The sequence below is a fragment of the Cylas formicarius genome, unplaced genomic scaffold (assembly GCF_029955315.1).
Source record: "Cylas formicarius isolate icCylForm1 unplaced genomic scaffold, icCylForm1.1 PGA_scaffold_4__25_contigs__length_36172078, whole genome shotgun sequence".
NCBI lineage: Eukaryota > Metazoa > Arthropoda > Insecta > Coleoptera > Brentidae > Cylas > Cylas formicarius.
Genome location: NW_026844334.1, coordinates 1,098,019 through 1,119,961, shown reverse-complemented (window position 1 = coordinate 1,119,961; position 21,943 = coordinate 1,098,019). Strand labels below are relative to the sequence as shown.

Genomic DNA, 21,943 nt, shown 5'->3' with positions numbered 1-21,943 from the left:
TTAGAACATAGCAAAAGTGTCACTTATCCTTTGCTGCCTAAAAACAGTGCAGTTTCGTCTGAATTAAATACTTGCTCAGGCTCAAGCAGGATGATTGACGAAACGTATTACCGTAGCCGCTGATACTTCCTTTGAAAAATTAATTCATTACATGTAAAGTGTGGTCTAAATAGCCACGATAAAAATGAAAAGGAACTTATTAAATCCAGATTGCAGCTGTAGTTTCCATGGGAAAATAACTACAATGGAACAAGGCTCCGATTCCGGAACGCCTAGAATGTAAATTTTCTCCCGCTGATTACAAAGAAATCCAGATTTTTCATAAAGCACCCCGGGCCAGTTTTTCATCTGTCGCCGTTTTACTTTCGAATAAGGCTTCCTCCTTTTACACGAGCAACAATCTAATAAATTGTCGCGAAAAGCAACTGAATATCCCAAGATGATTATTCTAATAAAAATTAATTCAATTGTCCCGACGGGAAATGAACTTGGCGGGGGAGGACGTCCCCGTACCCACCACCAGGCGTTCGTCTAGCAACCGAGAGCCAACATTACCTACAAATGAAACTCTATTATTGTGGCAATTGGAGCAATGAAATCAAATACTCTAATGAGATCCAACAAATATGGTTTCAGCAATATGGAACTCTTCCGTATTATCATCGAGAATTTTTGGATAATCATTACTCATAGAAATGAATTGGTAGAGGCGGATTAATTGGTTGACCAACCCGATCCGGTGACTTAACTTAACCATTTGTACAGCGGGCACAACAAGACGGAACATAGACTAGGAAATGCTGATTGCACTGAAGGAGGAAGGAACCAAATCGGAAGAAAGAAAAACCGAGAAAAAGCAAAAGCAAACAATAACGGAAGAAGAACATATTACTTTACAGATCACAATGGTGAGAACACTCTTTCTTTATAATTAGAAGTTTCGAGGATTTTTTAGGAATGTGGTGGACTAGAACTAACAAATGATCGATCATGAGAGCAATCACGTGAACAGGAGATGGGGGACCAACTGAAGAAGAAAAACATAATTGCGTAGGTAACACATGGAAAGAAATTTTCGAATGAGCACTATAGTAGTGTCCACCTGGAATATCAAAACGCAATGCATTGTGGGAAATTCGGAGAAGAGCACTATAGCACTTGGAATATCAAAATTAAAAAACCATAAGACAATTTCCAGATATTTCAGCTATTTAACGTATCATAATCGTGGACGCTGAGTGAAGCAGTTTTCAAGGATATTTAGCGCATATCTGGAGGTATTCAACTACAACAAATGAAGAACTTTGCCAATAAACACGTAAACCAGAAGTGGATGCCATGTTGGAAAGATATTAACCCGAAATGGTAACAATTGTTTGGATCAAAAAATGATAGTTAAGCTGATATCTGCAGTTTTGATTCGGTTTTAGGTGCGATATGAGTCGGAGTGTGGTTTTTAAGTAGTTATCTGCAGTTTTAATGTAGATTTCAGTCCCGTAAGTTATGAAAATGCAGGTTTTAATTATAATTTGCTCAAAATCAAGAGCGAAAACCAATTATTTGTCACAAAAAGAGGGGTTCTCAGTACATATCCGCATTTCTAAGGAAGATTTGGATGCATTACGATGCGAAAAAGCAATCCAATGTAGAAGAGAAATACCGTCGGCTGGTTAGAAATTCAAAGGAGGGCGCTGCAAAAATATCAAGAATAGGAGATATTTTGGAGCTAATTTGAATGGTAGAAACTACAGGGAGGTTAGTAAAAATGTGCGAAAGTGTGACACACAACTCGGGTGCCGCTTTCCCGACCATGCGGTTTAGTACTTTCCCTATGAATCCCCGGGTAACTAATAAACTGCCAGCCGCTTCCCCAGTGGGAGGAAGCCAGCCGTAAACTAATAGATAAATAAAATATGCCACGAAAGCACGTCCGCGCACGCTAGAGGTGTACCTGGACGTCTTCTAAATTATTACCGACGATAGCCGAGCTCCGGGATAATTTTAAAACGGACGCGGCGTCGAACGGGGTCGCGAGTACGGCGTAGGGGGTGAAATCGTGAAGATTTCAAGTCGGTATAGTGCCGCACGCGATATACGGTCATGATTGTATTGGGTTGTTCGGAAAGTCATTTCGTTTTTTTTGGGGAACATGAAAGACAGTTTTCGTATAATGAATAAATATTTTATTAAATTATATATTGGCCATTCTGGTCCAACACCTTTTGCCATCTTTCTGGCAGCATCATAAAAGTTTTGGTCCTTGCTGGCAAAAAACTGGTTCAGGTGGTTTTTGACATCTTCATTTGAGGTAAAGGTTTTGCCATCCAAAAAATTTTGCAGGGACCGGAACAAATAGTAATCGGAAGGCGCCAGATCTGGAGAATATGGTGGACGTTGCAGTACGTCCCATTCAAGCTGTAAAAGTTTTTGGCGAGTGACCAAACTTGTGTGAGGTCTCGCATTATCCTGGTGGAACACTACGCCCTTCCTGTTGATTAATTCGAGCCTCTTCTCTTTAAGTGAATCATTCAATTTGTCCAGTTGATGACAATAGACTTCTGAATTAATCGTTGTATTGTCCGGCAAAAGCTCAAAAAAAAACGATTCCTTTGACATCCCACCAAACGGAGAGCATCACCTTTTTTTGGTGAATGTTGGCTTTTGACACGCTTTGAGCCGGTTCATCTTTTCTGCTCCATGACCTCTTGCGTTTAATATTGTTGTATACAACCCATTTTTCGTCCCCAGTAATAATCCGCTTCAAAAATGGATCATTTTCTTGACGTTTGAGGAGCGAATCACACACGTCAACGCGACGACACAAATTTCGCTCCGTAAGGACACGGGGCACCCATACATCGAGCTTCGAGGTTAAGCCCATGCCTTTCAAATGGCCATAAACAGTCGAATTCGACAAATTTAATCTCTCACCGATCTCTCGTGTGGTTATTCGCCGATTTGCATCAACTAATGCCTTTATCGCATCTTTGTCAGCTTCGACCGGCCTTCCAGACCGTGGTGCATCTTCGACATCAAAATTGCCGGATCGAAATTTTGCAAACCAGTTCTGGCACTGGCGTACTGTTAACACGCCTTCTCCATACACATCCGTCAATTTTTTTCTCGCTTGGACAGCATTTTTACCTTTTCTGAAGTAAAAAAGTAAAATATGACGAAAATGCTGCTTATTGCTCTCCATATTTAAAAGGGGACCAAGCAAAAACTACTGCGTAGAATTAATAGAACTTTTTCACACACAAGCCTTGCAATATCAGCTCTCAAGACATATGATGGTTATGCGGCTTAAGTGTGAAGTTGGTTTCGGAAAAAGGTAATTAGGTCCTCTGACGGGAAAAAACGAAATGACTTTCCGAACAACCTTATAATAACCCTCTTGGCGATTTAATAAGAAAAGACATTTACCATTCGGAGGTTCGGTTATTTGGTATAATTCTTTCATAGACATCGTAATAAACAAGATTGCTTTCGAAATATCGTCACTGGGCAGGACAAGTTCGTAGCGCCTAGCAGGTTTTTATTATAAAAAGAAAGAACTTCGCGGTTAAGTGTGGTAAAGGGACTTGAACTGAGGTAGCTTTTACTTGATGAAAATCCATTTAACGAAATAAACAAGAACCAAAAGTTCAGATTTTCACGAAATTATATATTTTGACATGACAATTGTTTGGACAACACCGTGTCTTTATCAACACATTTGATAAAGACACGGTGTTGTCGAAATGTCCTTCACATCTCGTCGAATTTCATAGTTATACCAAACATCGGTAAATATCAAAATTTGCATAAATTATAGGGTCGAATGATATTTTTTCAAATATCTCGCGCCCTGTATAACTGACGAAACCTGAAACTTTAGTATCCTTCGTAACAAAACCCCAAATAATTAAATTCTAAGCAAAGTACGGACCTGTTCGGCCCTATTTCATTCTTACAGCTTGCCCGAGTCTTTCCTTAATTCGTATGAGTTAATCACTTTCTTATATCTATGAAAAGACATTATCTTGGGTGCTAGCACTGTTGTCATACTTCGACCTAACCACAAAAAGTGAAGGCATCATCATTTTCATAAAATGGCAGCAAAAGCGCCCCAATGTAAAAATCAATTGATGAGTTGAGGCGAAGATCGCTTTATTGCGCTACCGATTGAATCATATATCCGCTAACGATGAATCAAAGTACCGACTATCAACATTTGCGATTTACGACCTTCCGGAACCCAACCTAATCGCGTCGACCGATTGACCTCCATTGTAATGTCCGAATTAATGGCCCCGGCCGCTATCGATTTGCATTATACATCGTAATACGATACTTCGCATGTACCGGCTCGCGTGTCGTCTAATTGAAAATGGCGGCTATTTGCCGGATCGTGTGGTTTAGGTGTCGGGAATAAAAACCGTCCCTGTCAGTAGATCGCGTTTAGGTTTTATTTGGTTGAAGCTTTCGTTGTCTGGTGTCCCTTTCGTCATTTATACCGCAGAAAAGGACGGACTTCCTCAATATAGATATGAATTCGTAGACCACAATCTCAACAATCTACTCCTAAAAATCTGAACTTTGTTATACATACCATGCTAAAGCAATTTCTAACTATACGCCACTTTTTCTATGTATTGATTATTTTTTGTATATAAAATTCCTAATTCGGGTAGTACTCACAAAGATCAATTTCAATTTTTTAATCATCCTCTTCCATATGCATAAGAAATCGCAAACCAAAACCAACCAAAAATTGAACTGAGGCGTTTTTTACTTGATGAAAATCCATTTAACAAAATAAATATGAACTAAAAGTTCAGATTTTCACGAAAATATATATTTTCACATGGCAATTGCATCGACAACACCGTGTCTACTACTATATATACCGAAAAATGGCAAAAAAACCTTAAATAATGTTGTTGTGAGAATTTAAGTTCAATAAAAGAGAGGTATTTATATCTAATTGATCGTTAAGCAATACATTTGAGCGTCTCGTTTTGTTAATTTCCATGGCTTCCAATAAATTTAATTTTGTGGAGTATAATTATAATCCGGACTATTGTTTTTAAACGCTCTTTTATGTTCGTTAATGCGTTTCTTGAAGGATCTATCTGTTTGTCCAATATAAATTTTAGGACATTTCATCCTGTAGATACCTGATTTTTGGGATTTTGAACATTTCGTTCTACTGTCTTTTTAAAATTTTCCTATTGTGTTGTTAGTTCTGAAAGCAATTTTTAAGCCACATTTTGACAAATTTTTTGAAACTTTTTTACTTTGTTCGCCTATGTATGTAATTGTTTTAAGTTGTTCGTGTTCTGTATTAGCTTTCGTATAAATACAGTTTACTGTTGTCTGGATTTGTTTTTTATTTGTAATTTTATCGATAATGGTCGGATTGTAGCCATTGTTCAGTGCAATTTGCTTAATGATATTAAGTTCTTTGTTGTAATTTTCTGTTGAGAGTGGCGTATTAAGAAGTCTTTGTATAAAAGAGTAAAGTGCAGCTATTTTGTGTGTATAAACCTTCATACACGGACACAGTCATACATAACTGCTCAAATCACCCTTATACACACAAAATGGCTGCATTTCACTCTTTTATAAACCGACTTCTTAATACGCCACTCTCAATAGAAAATTACAACAAGGAACTTAATATCATTAAACAAATTGCACAGAACAACGGCTACAATCTGTCCATTATAGATAAAATTATAAATAAAAAACAAATCCAGACAACAGTAAACTCTATTGATCCGAAACCTAATACAGAACACGAACAATTTAAAACAATTACATACATAGGAGAACCTAGAGAAAAAGTTTCAAAATATTTGTCAAAATGTGTTTTAAAAATAGCTTCCAGAACTAACAACACAATAGGAAATTTTCTTAAAAACAACAGAACGAAATTTCCAAAATCTCAAAAATCAGGTGTCTACAGGTTGAAATGCGGATCTTGTCCTAATATTTATATTGGACAAATAGGTAGATCGTTCAAAAAACGCATTAACGAACATAAAAGAGCGTTTAAAAACAATAGCCTAGATTCTAATTATGCTACACACTTAAACACAGATGAAAATCTGAACTTTTAGTTCTTATTTATTTTGTGAAACCAACCAAGGAACATTCTTCTTCTTTACTGTGGACGCTCATCCTTTACCACATTACATAGGGATAATAAGACAAAAATCAAGCAAATACTAGACGGGATCAAGGAACGTCTAGCTATAATGATCTGAAAATTGTTTACACTCCGAAAAAATTCTTAATTTTTGGAGTTTTCACAGAAACGCAAGTCATACATAGGCGGTCCGTCTATTTGCTAATTATTTCTGTATCTAGACCTCTTAATTTTGGTAGCTTTTGACCAACTTTTTCCATAAATGTACGAAATCGTACACCAAAGATCATCAATGAACATAAATCAGCCAAATACGTGCATAAACAGGACAACAATCTCAACAATCTACCTTTATGAATCTAAACTCCATTTTTGCTATGTATTGATTATTTTTTATATATAAAATTCCTAATTCAGGTTTGTTTTCGCAAACGTCAATGTCAGTTTTTTAACGATCTTTTACCAAATCGTAAACCAAAACTCACCAAAGATCATTCTTCTTCTTCTTAGCTGTAAGTGGCCACTTTTACTCTGGATGGTCGTCCTTTTCAAGGATTTTTCCTGAATCTCAATAGCACAATAACAATGAGCCGATCACATTTTCTTTTCATATATAGTGAAATCAATTAGTCAATTTTCGCCAAGCAGAAGCAATGAGCCCCGAATTGCAGAGTAAAAACAAAGCAGGAGGCAAGAAAATTGGTTACCAGGGAACGTAAGTCATGTTGCCTAATCTAGCTAACGATCTAAACCCTATTTGTACGCCTAAACAAAGCGATTGCCAACCATATTTTACTGTTTTAACGTCCGTCTACATGCCAATTAATTTTTGTATCTAATATTCTTAATTTTGCGAGTTTTCACAGAAACCAATGTATGTTTTTCACGGATTCCTGTACGTTTGAAAACACAGACCAAAGATAACCAAGGAACACAAGTCAAGTCATAGGTAGACGCGTATAAACAGTTGCCTAATCCACCTTTAAGAATATGAACCCTGTTATACATTCCGAACCAAAGTAATTGCTACTGCCCGCCTACCTGTCAATTCTCTTTGTAGTTCAAATTCTTAATTTTGGTTATTTTCAACGCCCATGCGTATTTTCGACCGACTTCATCCATTTAAGTAATAAATCGCGGACCATAGACAAGCAGTTATTATAATTCAGACACTTGCATGTATAAACAGTTTCCTGGTCTAGCCATAAGAATCTAGACCCTGTTTTACATGTTAAAACAAACTGTTTTCTTGTTTTATGGTTAAAAATGTTTGTCAAACCGTTGTATTTCGTACCAAAATAAGATTATAAACAGAATTAAATTATTACATAATAAATTTCTGATTAAATTTGTGGTATTTTGTATTCAAATCAACTGAGCAATATCACGAAAGAAAATATTTAGTAATTCAATTTTTTTTCATTATTTGGAAACTGTAAATGTTGTGACAAAAATTGTAGGAGACAAAAGTTTATAAATAAAACATAAAAGAATATATTTTCTTGTTGTTTATATTTTAATAAAATTTAGTTAAAAGGGATGGTAGGGATGGTCTAATTCAGTGTGAATTTTTTTTTTATGAAATAGTAATACTTTCTTGACCCAACATTTAGCAACAACAAACAAAACTTTATTTTAAAGAAGTTTCTCGTATTTGTTTTGAAATATCCTCTATAATTAGGAGAATATGCTGTCAGAAGGAAGTCATTGCTTCAATCCCGATATCTCAGAAACGCTGGCTCTTAGGTAAAAATTTATAAGGAACGTTTTCGAAGATAATATTACGGTCTACAACTTAGGTCCTAAACATCCAGAAAACCGAAAACCGAAAATCTCGCCCATAAAGCTTTCGCATTTATTTTGACACATCCTGTATAAGTTATTAAATCGCCTTGCTTAAAAGTCACTTATTAAGTGGTACTTATTATTTAGAGGGAGGCTTTTTTGTCTTGGTGACATTTAAAATTATTTGACAACATTGCCACTTAAATGAAGTTTAAAAACGCCCCCTGCGCCCCTCCCAACTAACGAACCGTGTGACGCAATTGATTTCAATCCGCCGTAAACGATTCACAACGTTTTGCTGCGGCGGACAATTTGATTGGTAAAGTTTCGGATGCATTATTAACGTAAATTAATCAAAATTTAGCTTATTAAGATTTATGCGAGACGCTGACGTGACGTCACGCAAGTCTGGTTATTGTCAGACGGCAACTTGATTGAAGCGATGCGCTTCGTCATCGGTGGCGAGGAATAACGATAGACCGGCCAGGGCACGGTGACGTCACGCGCCCCACTAGAAACACCGCTTTTTTTACAAATTTTACTTGGAAACGGCGTATCAGTGGGGAAAAAGTAAAAAGACGAAATCTGTTCCATATCTAACAGACAACAGTGGCGCGCCGATTTTTTTTTTAAGTGATGGAATGGTTTCGATAATATATATTTCCATGATGAATTTTCTTTCCTTTCATTGCCACTTAAAACGAACCTGGGCCAGAAAATAAAGAAAAAACACAACTCTCCGCTACTTTAAACGTCCAATTAAAATCTGCGCTGAACTTTTAATAACCGTAAATTAAGAACTTCATTAGCCCGTCGAAAAAGTACGAAGATTCGAGATAAAGAGAACGCGGACAGCTCATTAAGTTGAATATAAACGCTTCCGGGGGTACGATTGGTTGTCGACAAAGACACAACACAAATTCCACTTTGTATTTTGAGCAATATACTCGAATATTTTAAATGATAAAAATTAATACATAAATTTTTAAAAGGTGAACTTAAAAATACTTATTGAACTGAGGTTGCTTTTACTTGATGAAAATCCATTTATCAAAATAAATAACAACTAAAAGTTCAGATTTTCACGAAATTATATATTATGACATGACAATTGTTTCGACAACACCGTGTCTTTATCAAATGTTGTCAAATGTTATTAACACATCTCCATCTCCATCCGCATCAGATTTACAACTTTGTCATGCATCATGTTGTATCGAACTCGCATAGAAACAAAGGAGTCTTATTGATGACGAATTCTTTCTCGAAGTAAAGCAAAACTAGATTTACACAGAATTTTATAAGCAGATGAGATTATGACACTATGGGACGTTTTATAGGATAACATTATGATCCCTTCAAAGTAACAGCTACGTGTTACAAAAATGCAAGTGATTTATACATATTCTTACAGTTATTTATTTCAAAGTAGTTGCAGTGAGGGTTGACATTTGAAAAATTTTTATAATTGCTTTCATCTAATTTTGCGCGATTTACGTAGTTTTATGGCGCTTATCGTATTGTTAATAGGATATTGCCGAACAAAGTTATTATTATGAAATTTTTTTGACGTTAATAATACCATGTGACGTCATTGTATGGCTTCGGCGGTTGTCCCCGGCTGGCGTAATCCCCCACTGTTACACCGCTCCCCTCGCCCCAACCCCACCCGCAAATCCCGAATGGCCGAATCCGGAATTTAACCAGGCACGTCAACAATGTACCAACCAACCGCGTAGTAGTGCTAAATTCGCCGGATAAAATTGTTGTTCGGTCGACTCCCGTTAAAGAGCTCGGGATTTGGGATTTAACGTGTCTGTCGGACGATACGCTGCCCTTCGTAGACCTCAGGATTGTCAAATCAGAGATATTTCCCACCTAATTAAGTACCCGTTTCTACCCCACCAGCACGACTATGCCCGTTTATTTGCAGAGTAGTAGTCTACTAAGCAGCTACTACGCCATCTATTCGTATTTAATTTACTCACAGCCTTAGAAAACTCTAAAATTGAGAGATCTGGATCTGGAACTAACCTTAAGAAAATGGAGTTATGAGTTGGGAAGCCATTTCGCAAATTTTCTTTGAAAAATTAAGTCCAATTAGCAACCCTTAAAAAGTAAAATTAATAAAATTTTGGGAAATCAAAAAAGAAAAGTCCACTGCCGAAGATTGTGCTCTCTACCATGCTTCTCCTATCAGTCCACCATATTATCGGGCAGACGCCTTTGACGATGGGGTGAAGGATATTGAAGAGTAACACGACACGACGTCGGAAAAATTCGTAATATAAATATCGGACGCGTCTGGAAGCTTTTACATTTAAAAGAAACGACGTTTCGGATGCATACGTGTACGGGACCGTTCCCGCGGGAAATAAATGGAGAAAATAACGCCCGCGTCTGGATAATAAGAGCGTATATACGGATCCATATTTCAGGCATTGTCTCGGGTTCAATCATCTCGTCGGCGCTAGCAAATCGGAATTTGAAATCGAAATTACGATGCGGGAACGCCGCTACGAGCCGATCAAATTCTCTAACCGCAGACTTTTGAGGACACGTAGACGATACATGCAGGCTAAGGAATTTGAAGGAGGCAGTTGCAGCAGTTCTTCTTCCTCCTCACGAAGATTGGCGATCCAAATGACTATTTCAGCTTTGGACACGGTCTTTTTAAGTCTTTTAAGTAATCCGTGTCTCTCACCCAGGGTCTCCGCCTAGGGTCCAGTTCCCGCACCCAAAAAGCAAGACAGCGAATATGTAGCATTCGATCCTCTATGGTGAGATCCTTTCTTCGTAGATTTTAGATATATAATAGATTCCACTTGATGAACTATTCTAACGGTATCGTCAGCATATCTAGAGTTCCATTGATCTTACATCTGCCCTCATGCCTCTCCAAAGATAACTTCCTAATATAAGTTAAAAACCAGTGGACTAAAATAACCGATCCGTTTTTGCCAAATATCCTTTGATTTTTTTAAACAATCTTGCGATTTAATTTTTTTCCAGCTGGTTGAAAATTGACTGTTTAATCTGCGAAGAGGCACCCAAATGCCTCAAGCGACAATCGTCAACTTGAACCAGTATCTGGATATTCTCTTAACCAAAACAGGAGCTTTACCTAAATATATTATTATTTGTCACGATAACAAGGTCCATGAAAAGCTGCATAGAGGAGTGTTCTTAAAGCTAGTTTTTTTGAAATTGTTCAACCCAGTTCGACGCTGAATGGCTAAACACAAAGCAATAGGAAGGAGTAATGTGTCTTCATATCATAAAACAGATAAGAAAGAGTCTTTTAATGGGGTGTGACTTAGAAAAGGGGGAACTTTGTTGTTAGGTTTGGTTACTTTGTTAGAACATGTGCTGCCATCTGTCGATTAGTTAGTAATCTGTAATTTCCACAGATGGACGGAGGACGTAGAAATCATGTTGCTTACTACTGAAACCAAGAGTGACCACAGTTGGTTATTTAAATTTTTATCATTGTTTTGCCGCCTTAAGAATGAATAAATTGTCTTGTAGACTCGCGTTTTAATAGAATTATTTAGCAAAAAGCTCCACCCACCGTACCCTCTCATTAGAAAATTCCAATTGGTTTTCGATGAGTTTTAAAACTTTCCGGGAAATTTTTCCGGAACTTTTGTGCACCGGAAGATTTCTTTTAAGCGATCGAAAAATTATTTCGAACTTTTTCGACGTAATTTAAATAGAATTAACTGTGTTTGTTGGAATTATCTCAACACTAATGAATTTTTAAAAAACACGTACCCGCAAAAAAAATAAATGAGATAAAGACTTTAATGAAAAATCCAAATGCTGAGGAGAGATCTGAGAAAAAATTTGGCAACACCGTTTGCAATGATTTTTGCAATTTGTGTTATTTAGTTGGAATAGGCAGCTAAAAATATAAGTTTTTTTGCCTCATGAGTTGTTTGAAAAGACTTTTTTCATGCTTGCTCTCAAGTTTATTGTAAAAAATAACCTGTAGCATTATTTATTTGGATGACCAATTGAGATATTTTTCAAATATTTTCAACTCTTTATGAACTACAAGGTGTGTAAAAATTAATTTAGTCTATTTGTAGGCATTTTAGGGAAAACTAATTAACCAAGCCTGAAGTTTGTACCGCCAGTGGCCGTGATAAAGAACACTTATTCCCGCGAAATTTTCAAAAATTGTGACGCCCCGTATTACCAGCACTAAGCCCTCGGTTACAGTTTTTATGGTCTCTTTCTGAGCGTCCCGATAACGGCGGGGAATCCACAGAGACCGCCCCCCCCCCCTGCCGCCCTAAAATGATTTATAACAGTTATTGGCTTTTATCTGTCGCTCCGATACAGATTGCGAGATAAAACGAGAGTTAGGATGATTGATATTCGGAGGGATTTCGGGGACGCCACTGGATCTCTACCCTTCACGTCGAGGGTATCGGCATTCGGGTTTAATTTATTTTTCGTATCGTTTCCCCTCCCACCAGATTCGTACGTTGATGGTAATTTATGCGGATACCGGTAATCCAAGACCAAAGAGTTATAGTACGTTCGTCAGCAAGGAAGAGTAACATAAATTGATACATTTAAAAAAGAGTAAATTAAATTTTCCAAAAATACCGGAAAACACGTTATTTTCACTTTAAGTAGTAACGTTATGTCACTTCTACAACCTCCGTCACCTAGGGGACATCTTGGGATATCAAAAATTACGACTTCTAACTCAGTAACCAAAGAATTCATATTTATACAATTACGGCTTACATCTTGCTCCATATGTACAATGGGCTGATAAGTTCCGGCACGACAATGGAAACAACGATTTCTTTTAATTTATTTATTTATTTACCAATATACTTCTTAGAAAAACTAGAACATTTTATAGTTATATAGACTTTATAGTATAATGAGTATTGAAAAAGAGTTGTGATAGTATGCACCCTTGCCTTAAACCTTTTTTAAATTCAATTTGTTCTGAGAAATGTTCCTTTTCGTATTTATTTTGCTTTGATGACTCTTATTAGCGATTGACTCTTTCAAACGCTCTGTTGTAGGCAATAAAACAAATATATACACGTCCTGATTCACGCCAAGGTATCTCTGGATCAATACATACGAAGGTTGACTGATAAGTTCCGCGTCTGACAATGAAAACCACGTTTTTAATTTATTTTTCAACATAATTCCTATATATACTAAAACGTTTTATAATAATAAGCTCATTCAAATTTTTGAGATTAGTTAGGAACTTTGTCGCTGTGGGCCAAGTCGGGCGAATAAGGCGGACTTTCTTAGCGGAACAAGAATTTTTTTAACCATTGCGTTAAGTGCGCTATTCATCTCATGTTTTCTTTGTCTTCCATGAATGAAATCAAGCGCGCCTTTTTCGTGCATTGCGGTGTTGCTTGTTTTTTCAGTTTTCTCCATTTAACGTCCTGGGTGTTTCGCGTGATTTAAATAGTTTTAGGCGCCATATTGTTTCAGGTTCGTTCCGTATCGACGGTTTAAAATTGACGGGCACGATGTGCGACTATCAGTTCGTAAGCTCCGAGCAATCTCCGACTTACGGAAAGTTCTACTCTCCGAGATACCCGTCGACTTACCCGAAGAACGTGCGATGTTCTTACAGGTTTAATGCGAGGTAAGTTTTGCTGTTTACTCTTTTGCAAAACTTTTAAGAAATTTGTTTCGTTATACCGCCATAATACGTCACTTTTCTGATAACAAGTGCTCTTATTTCTAACTACCACTGTTACGAGCGGTGTTGCCACTGCTTAGGAAAAATCGTTTACACTTCTTAAAATAGAAAATTTAAAGTACAAAAGTAAAAAATCTCATATCAAGATTTTATATCTCGGTAACGGTAAGTCCTACGGGATCGCCGTTGGTACAGAAATGATCACCGTCGAAAAAAATTTTTTTTGTCTATCCGTTCCCCGTTCTCCGTTCCCGTCTTTTGGTTTTTCCTGAATAACATTCGAACCGTTGGAGCTACAAAATTGAAATTTGCCTCCTTTTCAACTCCCCACGAGGCACATAAGCTTGTAAGAAATGTCCCTGATCCGACACCGGTATCCATTTTTTTTTTTTCGAAATTTTCGATTGTTTCTTGGACATTGCTATGAAACACGATAAGAGTCCGAAATTTCCGAAATTTGAAGCAATGTACTTCATAATTGGCATATATATGATTTACCCCGTGACGGAAGCTATTGAAAATGGGAGGGCTGGAGAGTCGGGAATTATAGAGTATCATAGTATAATAAAAGATAGTTTGGTAAGTTACGGTTTTAATCCTTCGAAGTAACCGAGATCTTATCAAACTATTCCCGAAACCTTCCTTCCTTCGAAACAATAACTAACTTCCCCGGCGTAAAAGTTTATTAGGTATAAAAGCCTTAATGATTAAACCCGGATTAGGAGCGGCAAGTTTTTGATTTATCATTATCCGCCGCCCCCCACGCCCCTCCGGCTTTATAAAGTTCGCCAAAGTGGCCCTAATGGACTCTTAAATTGATTTATACTGTTTGCAGGTTTAAGGAGAGGATACGGGTGGTGTTCGAGGAGATCTCTCTGCAGAGGGGCGACCTGAGGTGAGTCCGCGGGAAACCGTGTTTCAGTTCGCGAGAAAAACGATCGTCAAGTGGAGCGCGCACGGTTAATGGCACGGAAAGAGGAGATGAATGGCGGGCTGAATGACAATAAGGAAAAAGCGATTCCCCGGGGGATCTTGCCAGAATGAATAAGTAGTTAATGATAAGGCCGTGTCGGGCATCGGGGTTAGGAAAACTTTTCACATAGGGAGGAGTTTTTCAACTCGAAACCGCGGTCCTTTGAAGACTTTTTTTACGTAGAGGCTCTATGAAGCTTTAGGATTTGGTTTTTATTTCTTGAACTTCCTAAATTTGATGTTCCAAAGCCTGAACGCACAGTTCTTAGAACACTAAAACACATACTTTAAAAAGAGATACGTACAAACACACAAAGTATATCACACTGAGAGATCAGCGTTACTACCATCAAAGTATTCTGACGGACAAAGGCAACTTCTCATATAGTTTTTTCTACTCCCGTCTGTAAAATACCTAATTACCCAGCGATCTAGAGTGCGGCAAGCGTCGCTTTACCACGTCAGTTTCGTTTCCCACGAATCCGAGCCACATCGGACATTTCCGGGATTTTACCGCACGGGTTTCGCAGCAATCGGATGTTTTCGGAGATATTTCCCACGCTTTGAATTTTGACGTTTGTCCATTCTGACAGTTATGTCAGTGAATGTATTCGTATTTTGCGAAAATGTACCCAAAAACTAATGGTCGTAGAAAAAGTATAGTATAAACATTTTAACTCACTCGTTTATTAAATTTTATTATTAAATTTAAATTAAATTTATTATTTCTCTAACGGAATCCACAAAAAAGTCGTTAAATTTTTCAGAGTTCGCGTGTAAATCGACATACTTGCCATCTTCATCATCAATGAAGTAACCTGGAAACATTTTATGTTTGGAGAGATTACTTTCAATTTAACAGAGGTTGTAAGAAGTTAATTGTAAAAACTTTTTTTAGCATCCTTAAGTTGTTTTTCATGGTTCTTTTTTATAATTCTATTTTTGGTAATAGTGAGTTTAAAAGCAGAAGATGAGAATTCATGGGTAGTCACTAACACAAGATACTCTTACACATTACCATCGTCGACCTAAAAACGATCCTACGGAACCTAACATTAAATTTACTCTAAAACCTTCTTAATAAAAACGGCTTGAAATATCAAGTAGAACCAGTAAAGTGGGTTAAATATTCTTTGTGATACTTTAATTCCTTAAATACACTAATTCATTTGTTTATTCATTATTGTTGCGTTCCAAATCGTTGTGACCAACTCTACATTTTTTTCCGCAATTTTAATGTTTCGTTTTTATTTATTTTTTTCCTTGCCGATTTATTTACAGCATTTCTGCCATTTTAATTAGCCTTTTTCTTCCTTTCGCAATCTTTCGAAGTACTTCGTTTATTATTCAGGCATTCCAAATCATTTTAATCAACCATTTAATTTTCTTTATCATTTTAATGTCTAGTTCTTATTTTATTTCTTCCTTTTCCTCTTCTTCCTTTCCGATTTATATGCCGCATTTTCATTATCTTTTTCGCAATAGTACTAAATAGATTTTATTTTTTTATTTATTTCAAATAGTACTAATCAAATTTTTAATTTTCTCTATCATTTTAGTGCCCATTCAGATTTATATGACGCATTTTCGCCATTTTGATTATCATTTTCTTTTCTTTCGAAATCGTACTAAATAGGTTTTATTTTTTGTTTATTATTGAGTCATTTCATATTGTTTTAATCAATTTTCTCTATCATTTTAATGCCTAGTATGTTTTATTATTTTTTTCCTTTTCTCTTCTTTCTTTCCAACTTATTTACTACATATTCGCCTTTTTCATTATCCTTGTCCTTTCTTTCGCAACAGCACGAAATAGATTTTATTTTTCATTTCAAACCGTTCTATTCATTCTTCCTTTCCGATTGATTTACTGTGTTTTTGCCATTTTCATTATCCCTTTTCTTTCTTTCGCAATCTTTCCAAGTATCAATCAACCTTTTAACTTTCTCTATCATTTCAATGCCTAGTTTTTATTGTAGTTTTTCCTTTCCGATTTATTTACCCCATTTTTGTAATATTCGTAATCCTTTTCCTTTCTTTCGCAATCGCGCGCGTCTACTACGATCTGATAACGAGGGCGGTAACCCCCCGCCCCCCGCCGCCGCCACCGTCAGACGATCGGTTTTTAACGGACAAGAAAGTCGGGAACAACTTTATGCCCCCGGATTTCTAATAAAACGACTGTATATGCGGTCAAATCGGGAAAAAGGCGAAAAAAAAAGTCCCGTCGAAACCGCTCAGAACATATATATATGTATGGGTCGCCCCCGGAGTTTTCCCCCAAGTTTCCGCAAACATTGTTAACTTCGACGTCGAGTGACGCCGCGGGATTCGAAGCTGGAAAAGATTTTGATCGATAAATAACCCCACACCCGACCCCAACAAAAAGTCTTGGGGGGGCGACGCCAAGGAGTCATAACCTATAACCTGAAATACAAATTCTTTTTTGCCAAAAATGTAGTGAAAAGACATTGTTACCACTTCTCATCAAATCTCATTAAAATAGCAACGGATCCATTGTTCCAGGAAATGTTTTGAACAAGGCGATAAGGAATTGCGTTCAGTTTGCATTTGCCTATATTCGTGCACTTCTCTTTCCTGTTGGGGGAAAGATGTAGCATGTAGTATCCTGGTCCTGATTTCAAAGCTGAGGCTTCGGTTTACCAGGAGGGCCCTCATGTCGTTCAGAAGTTTCCACTCTTGGTCAATTCTAGATGCAGCCTACGTTTATTATATCAATATTTTGGTCTTGGACGGATTCATACAAAGACCAAATTACTGACTGAAGTTCTGGATGGCTGTTGGCTGGCATCATCTGCTTAACGAAGATTAGGGGAGCCTCGTTGAATACTACCTCAGAGTGGAGGTTAAGCAAGAAAGGAGATGATAGGAATCCATGTAGAACACCTCTTCTGATGTGCACCATTCTGACTGTTGACGTGTTGTAAAAGTGATACGCTGTGAAAGGCATTGTTATCGTCAAGCAGGAATCAAGCAGCACACATACTACCAAGCCATGTTGACGAAATGTAAATAAGCAGTGGCATTTCCAACCTTTGGAATGGTTTGTTGGGAATCAGCGTCAAATATCACAAAATAGTACCATCGTTTACCATAAAGGCCTGAAACAACAGTTCTGTTTAATGAAGGGAAAAAAGTAATCATTTTACAGACCGGGTCAGAAAACGGTTGGGAACGATAGTCCAAGAATTATCTTCTAAAAACTAAGTAAAGAGCAATCACAGTAATTCTGGGTTTCAAGGTCAAATAATGCAAAGTTGGAAAGTCAAAACAGTCACCATTATGTTAAAGTTAAGTAAATTTTGCGACAACGTCACAGAACTACATACAGATCGATATAAATATTTAAATAAGTAGCGTAGGAAGTTGGGTTCCGAACCCAACGATGCCTCAATCCCCAATTATTTCGACATTTCGACAACTTCAGACTTAAACTGTCATGTCACCCTTCTTGGTGTTTTTTATATGTTCCCCCTCGCCCGTTTTCGCAACAATTTCTTCGTTTCCCCCACCCCAACGGATTAAGTCGTGCCCCCATCGAGGTATACGGAAACGTATATATCGGATTTAATTTACGGGGCGATTAGGAGAAGCAATTTTCTCGAACGGGTTAGCGGCGAAGTAATTTCCTACCCCGCAAAAAAGGTGGGGGAGAGGGAGAAGCTTTCGTTTGGACGTGAGGCAGTTACCGCCGCCTCTCTCCTGTCTGCCGGCTTGTCGCCGACACTAATTGCGGCGTGGGGTGGGGCGGGTCGGTATTTTATTTTTAAACGTAGGGTGGTGGGGGGATTTAATTGCCCGAGAGGGCGGGGGACGTTTTTTTTTTTTAATTAATAACCTGATATTTTTTATAATTTATTATAGGCGTTTAATTTCGACCGCATTGTTTATTTGTCAGTAGAGCGCCGTGTGACGTCAGCTGTCCTGCTGGAAAACTTGGGACATCTTTTGTAGTTTAGTATAGAACATATTGTTTGTAAAGTATGTGAAAAAGGTTTAAGACATTGGAATGATGGAGATGGAGAGAGTCGACAAATCACCATGATGACTGCTATTCCAGCATTAGTGGATATAATCCTAAAAATTTGGAAAACATTGTTTATCCAAAACTCAAGTATGTAATTACACCAGGCCCACATGACCCAGATATCCCAAGACCAGAAAATCCAGATAATTTTATGATGTTGGTGATATATGAAGTGCTTCTCAGCAACCACAATTATTTTCACAATCAGAACAGGAGGAATGGTAAGAAAATCTGCTTGACAAAATCAAATGCACGTCAGAATATACGAAGTACCCCTGTTTTTTGTGCTGGTGAGACAGTAGAAACAGGCATCAAAATTGTGTGAAAAAAAACTTGGTACCAAGGGTTCTCGATAGTCTTATTGATCCACGAAACATTCCCACTCTCTCAGATTCAAAATTAGAGAAAGGAATTTTTGTAGGTCCTTAAATAAGGCGATAAGTACCTTATGTAGTAGAGGAAAACGCTTATCAGATTTAAATTTAAATAACCTTTTTTGCAGCTGCTTAAACAGGGCGGACCTGATCCGGATATACGACGGCAAGTCGTCGTCCGACCCCTCCATAGGTCTGTTTTGCAACCAGGGCACCGAACTCGAAGTCCTTTCCACCGGATCCGACCTCTACGTCGAGTTCGTGGCCAACTCCGATAGACCGGGTCAAGGATTTAAGGCCACGTTTCAGTTCCAAATGGCGGAGGATCACGGTGCCACCGGTAAGCAGATCCGGATCATGAAATTAACGGAAATAACCGAAAGTGGCCATTCAGCCAAGGCGGTAAAAAGACGTCTTCCCATTACATTATGGAGTAATTATTTTGCGAAGTGTCAGTTTTATGCGAAGAAAGCAATATTGATTTTATCACATTCTTTATTTTACAAACCTCAAAACCCCAATACATCTAGATTGTACGGCAATTCTTTACTATGTCGTGACGTCATCGAAGCTTTTCGAAGACGCGACATCTTTTTGAGAGCGTCCTAAATGAATAATTTACTATTACATAGTTTTAGCGCTTTATACGCTGTAATACAGGGATCGATTTGTCTCCGCGTTTTCGACTAGGCCCTATAGATGGCGATAGCGATGCGAATAGGAATCTGTAAAGCAAAAGTTGAGTGGGTTCCTGCGATCTAACGATGTTAGCTATCGGTCGACAGATGGCGCGAGCAGATAGGGTATTAGAATTTTGATTAGGGTTCCGTTGCATCATTTGAAAGCGGTGGTATCGTATGTCATTAATTTCAGGAATTATTTTTATTGCATTTAGGGTTTTCTAATAAGTTGATATTCCTTTCGTTTTCATTATAGACTACTTTTAAAATGAATGGGTATATCAGGTTTGTATTAGAAAAGTTTTACACATAAAAATTCATTCTACACAATAAATTTATAACTTATATGTTGGCACAATGAGTAATGATTAAGAATCTGGATTACTGGATTAAAATATTTTATAATTTTAATTTATAATTTTTTTTTGTGCGAAAAGTGGTTTTAATTTTTGTTTCTCCTTGCTTCTGCAACATACCCAATTAAACACCGATCTAGCATGCGAAAATATTATTTGATCACTTCAGTTTCATTTCCTATGGCTGTGCTCGATAACTGAGCACTCGATCCGCTGGTGCCATTGTTGCATATCTATATCTAGCACATCCAAATATGCAACATAAATTTTTTCGTCTAGATAAATATATTTGTTTTATGCATCGATTCTAACAGCATATTTCTCAATTTTTCAAAGAAATTTCCACACTGTTTACAAAACTTCTGGGTTCATCCTCGGTAATGTTAAATGACTAATGATTTTAGGATTAGAAGGGTAAACCATGGTTTATTTTTGAAAATTTATCTTGTTAGTTGCAGTTGCAGTTATATATTAACTAGGTTTACTGAATTCATGAAAGATTTTTTTTGTTACGGTTTTGCACGTCCTTAAAAGTTTCTAACTTTGGTAATCCTTATTTTTTTGGTCTAATTTGAGGGTCTGGTTGTTTATATATTTAGTTTCTCTCCACTTTAGCTCTCCATCAACGGTACTACAGTAAAGTTTAATTTAATTTTTCATTTTCAACATATTTTAAGCGTCTAATTACTTGGAGATTGTGAACACCATTGGAGGCTGCACTTGTGACATTTTAATAGTGTTATACAATAAGTGTTAATTTTAAGAAAATGCTTGTCTTTTTGTTTATCCGTATGATAATTAATCATAATTGTAATATAAGGTATTTTACTCTTGCGTAAAATTCATATATTTTTAACAAACCTCCTAAAATTTTAGAGTATCCAGTACTTTTTATGAGAAATGAGCTTTTTCCCCTATAATTAAGAGATTTCCATATGGAATAGAACTTACTCAGACATGTCATATACGATTTTTACCGTTTTTCGTTTGCTTTATATACTGTTTAGAAGAAGCTGTGCCGTTAGGTGTGGATTTTGTCAAGGTTTTTGCAGCTTTAAATCTAATTTTATTTACTGTCTGAAACCTTTTGCAAGAATTGACTTTTAATTCTCAGAAAGTTGGCACGATCATGAATTTAACCGTTTGGAACTTGAAAGAAGTTTCATTGTTTCACTTGTGTCGAGATTGCTTTTTCAAATTTTTGAATATTATTCCGGGTCTCTCTATATTCTGGTGTTTAATCTCTTAGACGGTTAGATGGGAAGGCATGGTTAATTCACTTATTTCGAGACTTTGCGCAGACTCTCACTTGCCTATCTTTTGGTTAGGGAATTTCTTCAACTGTGACCTTGAAAAATGTAAAACGCATGTTCCTCGAAAAAAAAAAGACAATGGTTCCAGAACCCTCATTTCTATATTACTTACAACTAATCAAACATATTTAAAAAAATCTGCATTTTATTTATTTTCGGTTACTTACAGATATCATTTCTTGCTTGAGTGCCTCCTTAACTCATTTATTTTTATGATGACCTTGAAAGATGAGCTCAGAATCGTCATTTCTATTCAACTTGTCCCGAAAAACCAACACTGTTTCTGTGAGAGTGAAACCGCGAGTCAATTATACGCCTCCGCAGCCTACGTCATAGTTTTAATTACAGTTCGCAACCCTGAGTCAAGGCGACGATGTTACGGTTGCGTCGACAGGAACGAATGGCTTTCGAACTAATTTACAATTTGAATTGCCAACCGTAAACTTGCAAGCATCTCCAAGGACTGACCCGGCCGGAACGTATTGTTTCGGGAAAATGTGTTAGAGAACCGCTCGGTTTTACAAATGGACACCCCGAAACACTTCCGACATTAGTTGTCCATTAAATTACCGACGCTCTATCATCAT

At 37.2% G+C, this 21,943-nt stretch overlaps 2 protein-coding genes across 4 annotated transcripts in view; both read left to right on the top strand.

Moving 5' to 3' along the window:
- LOC132700488 (NADH dehydrogenase [ubiquinone] 1 beta subcomplex subunit 2, mitochondrial-like) overlaps positions 1-21,943 on the top strand; it is a 190,286-nt gene that overhangs the window by 126,504 nt on the left and 41,839 nt on the right. The window lies entirely within an intron of this gene.
- Positions 1-21,943, top strand: part of LOC132700483 (suppressor of lurcher protein 1) — a 202,204-nt gene that overhangs the window by 140,485 nt on the left and 39,776 nt on the right. For all 3 annotated transcript variants that reach the window (XM_060667836.1, XM_060667837.1, XM_060667839.1), the window contains 3 exons: positions 13,400-13,556; positions 14,449-14,508; positions 19,136-19,347. In XM_060667836.1, coding sequence (XP_060523819.1) covers positions 13,400-13,556; positions 14,449-14,508; positions 19,136-19,347 — 429 coding nt within the window. The remainder of the gene's footprint in view (positions 1-13,399; positions 13,557-14,448; positions 14,509-19,135; positions 19,348-21,943) is intronic.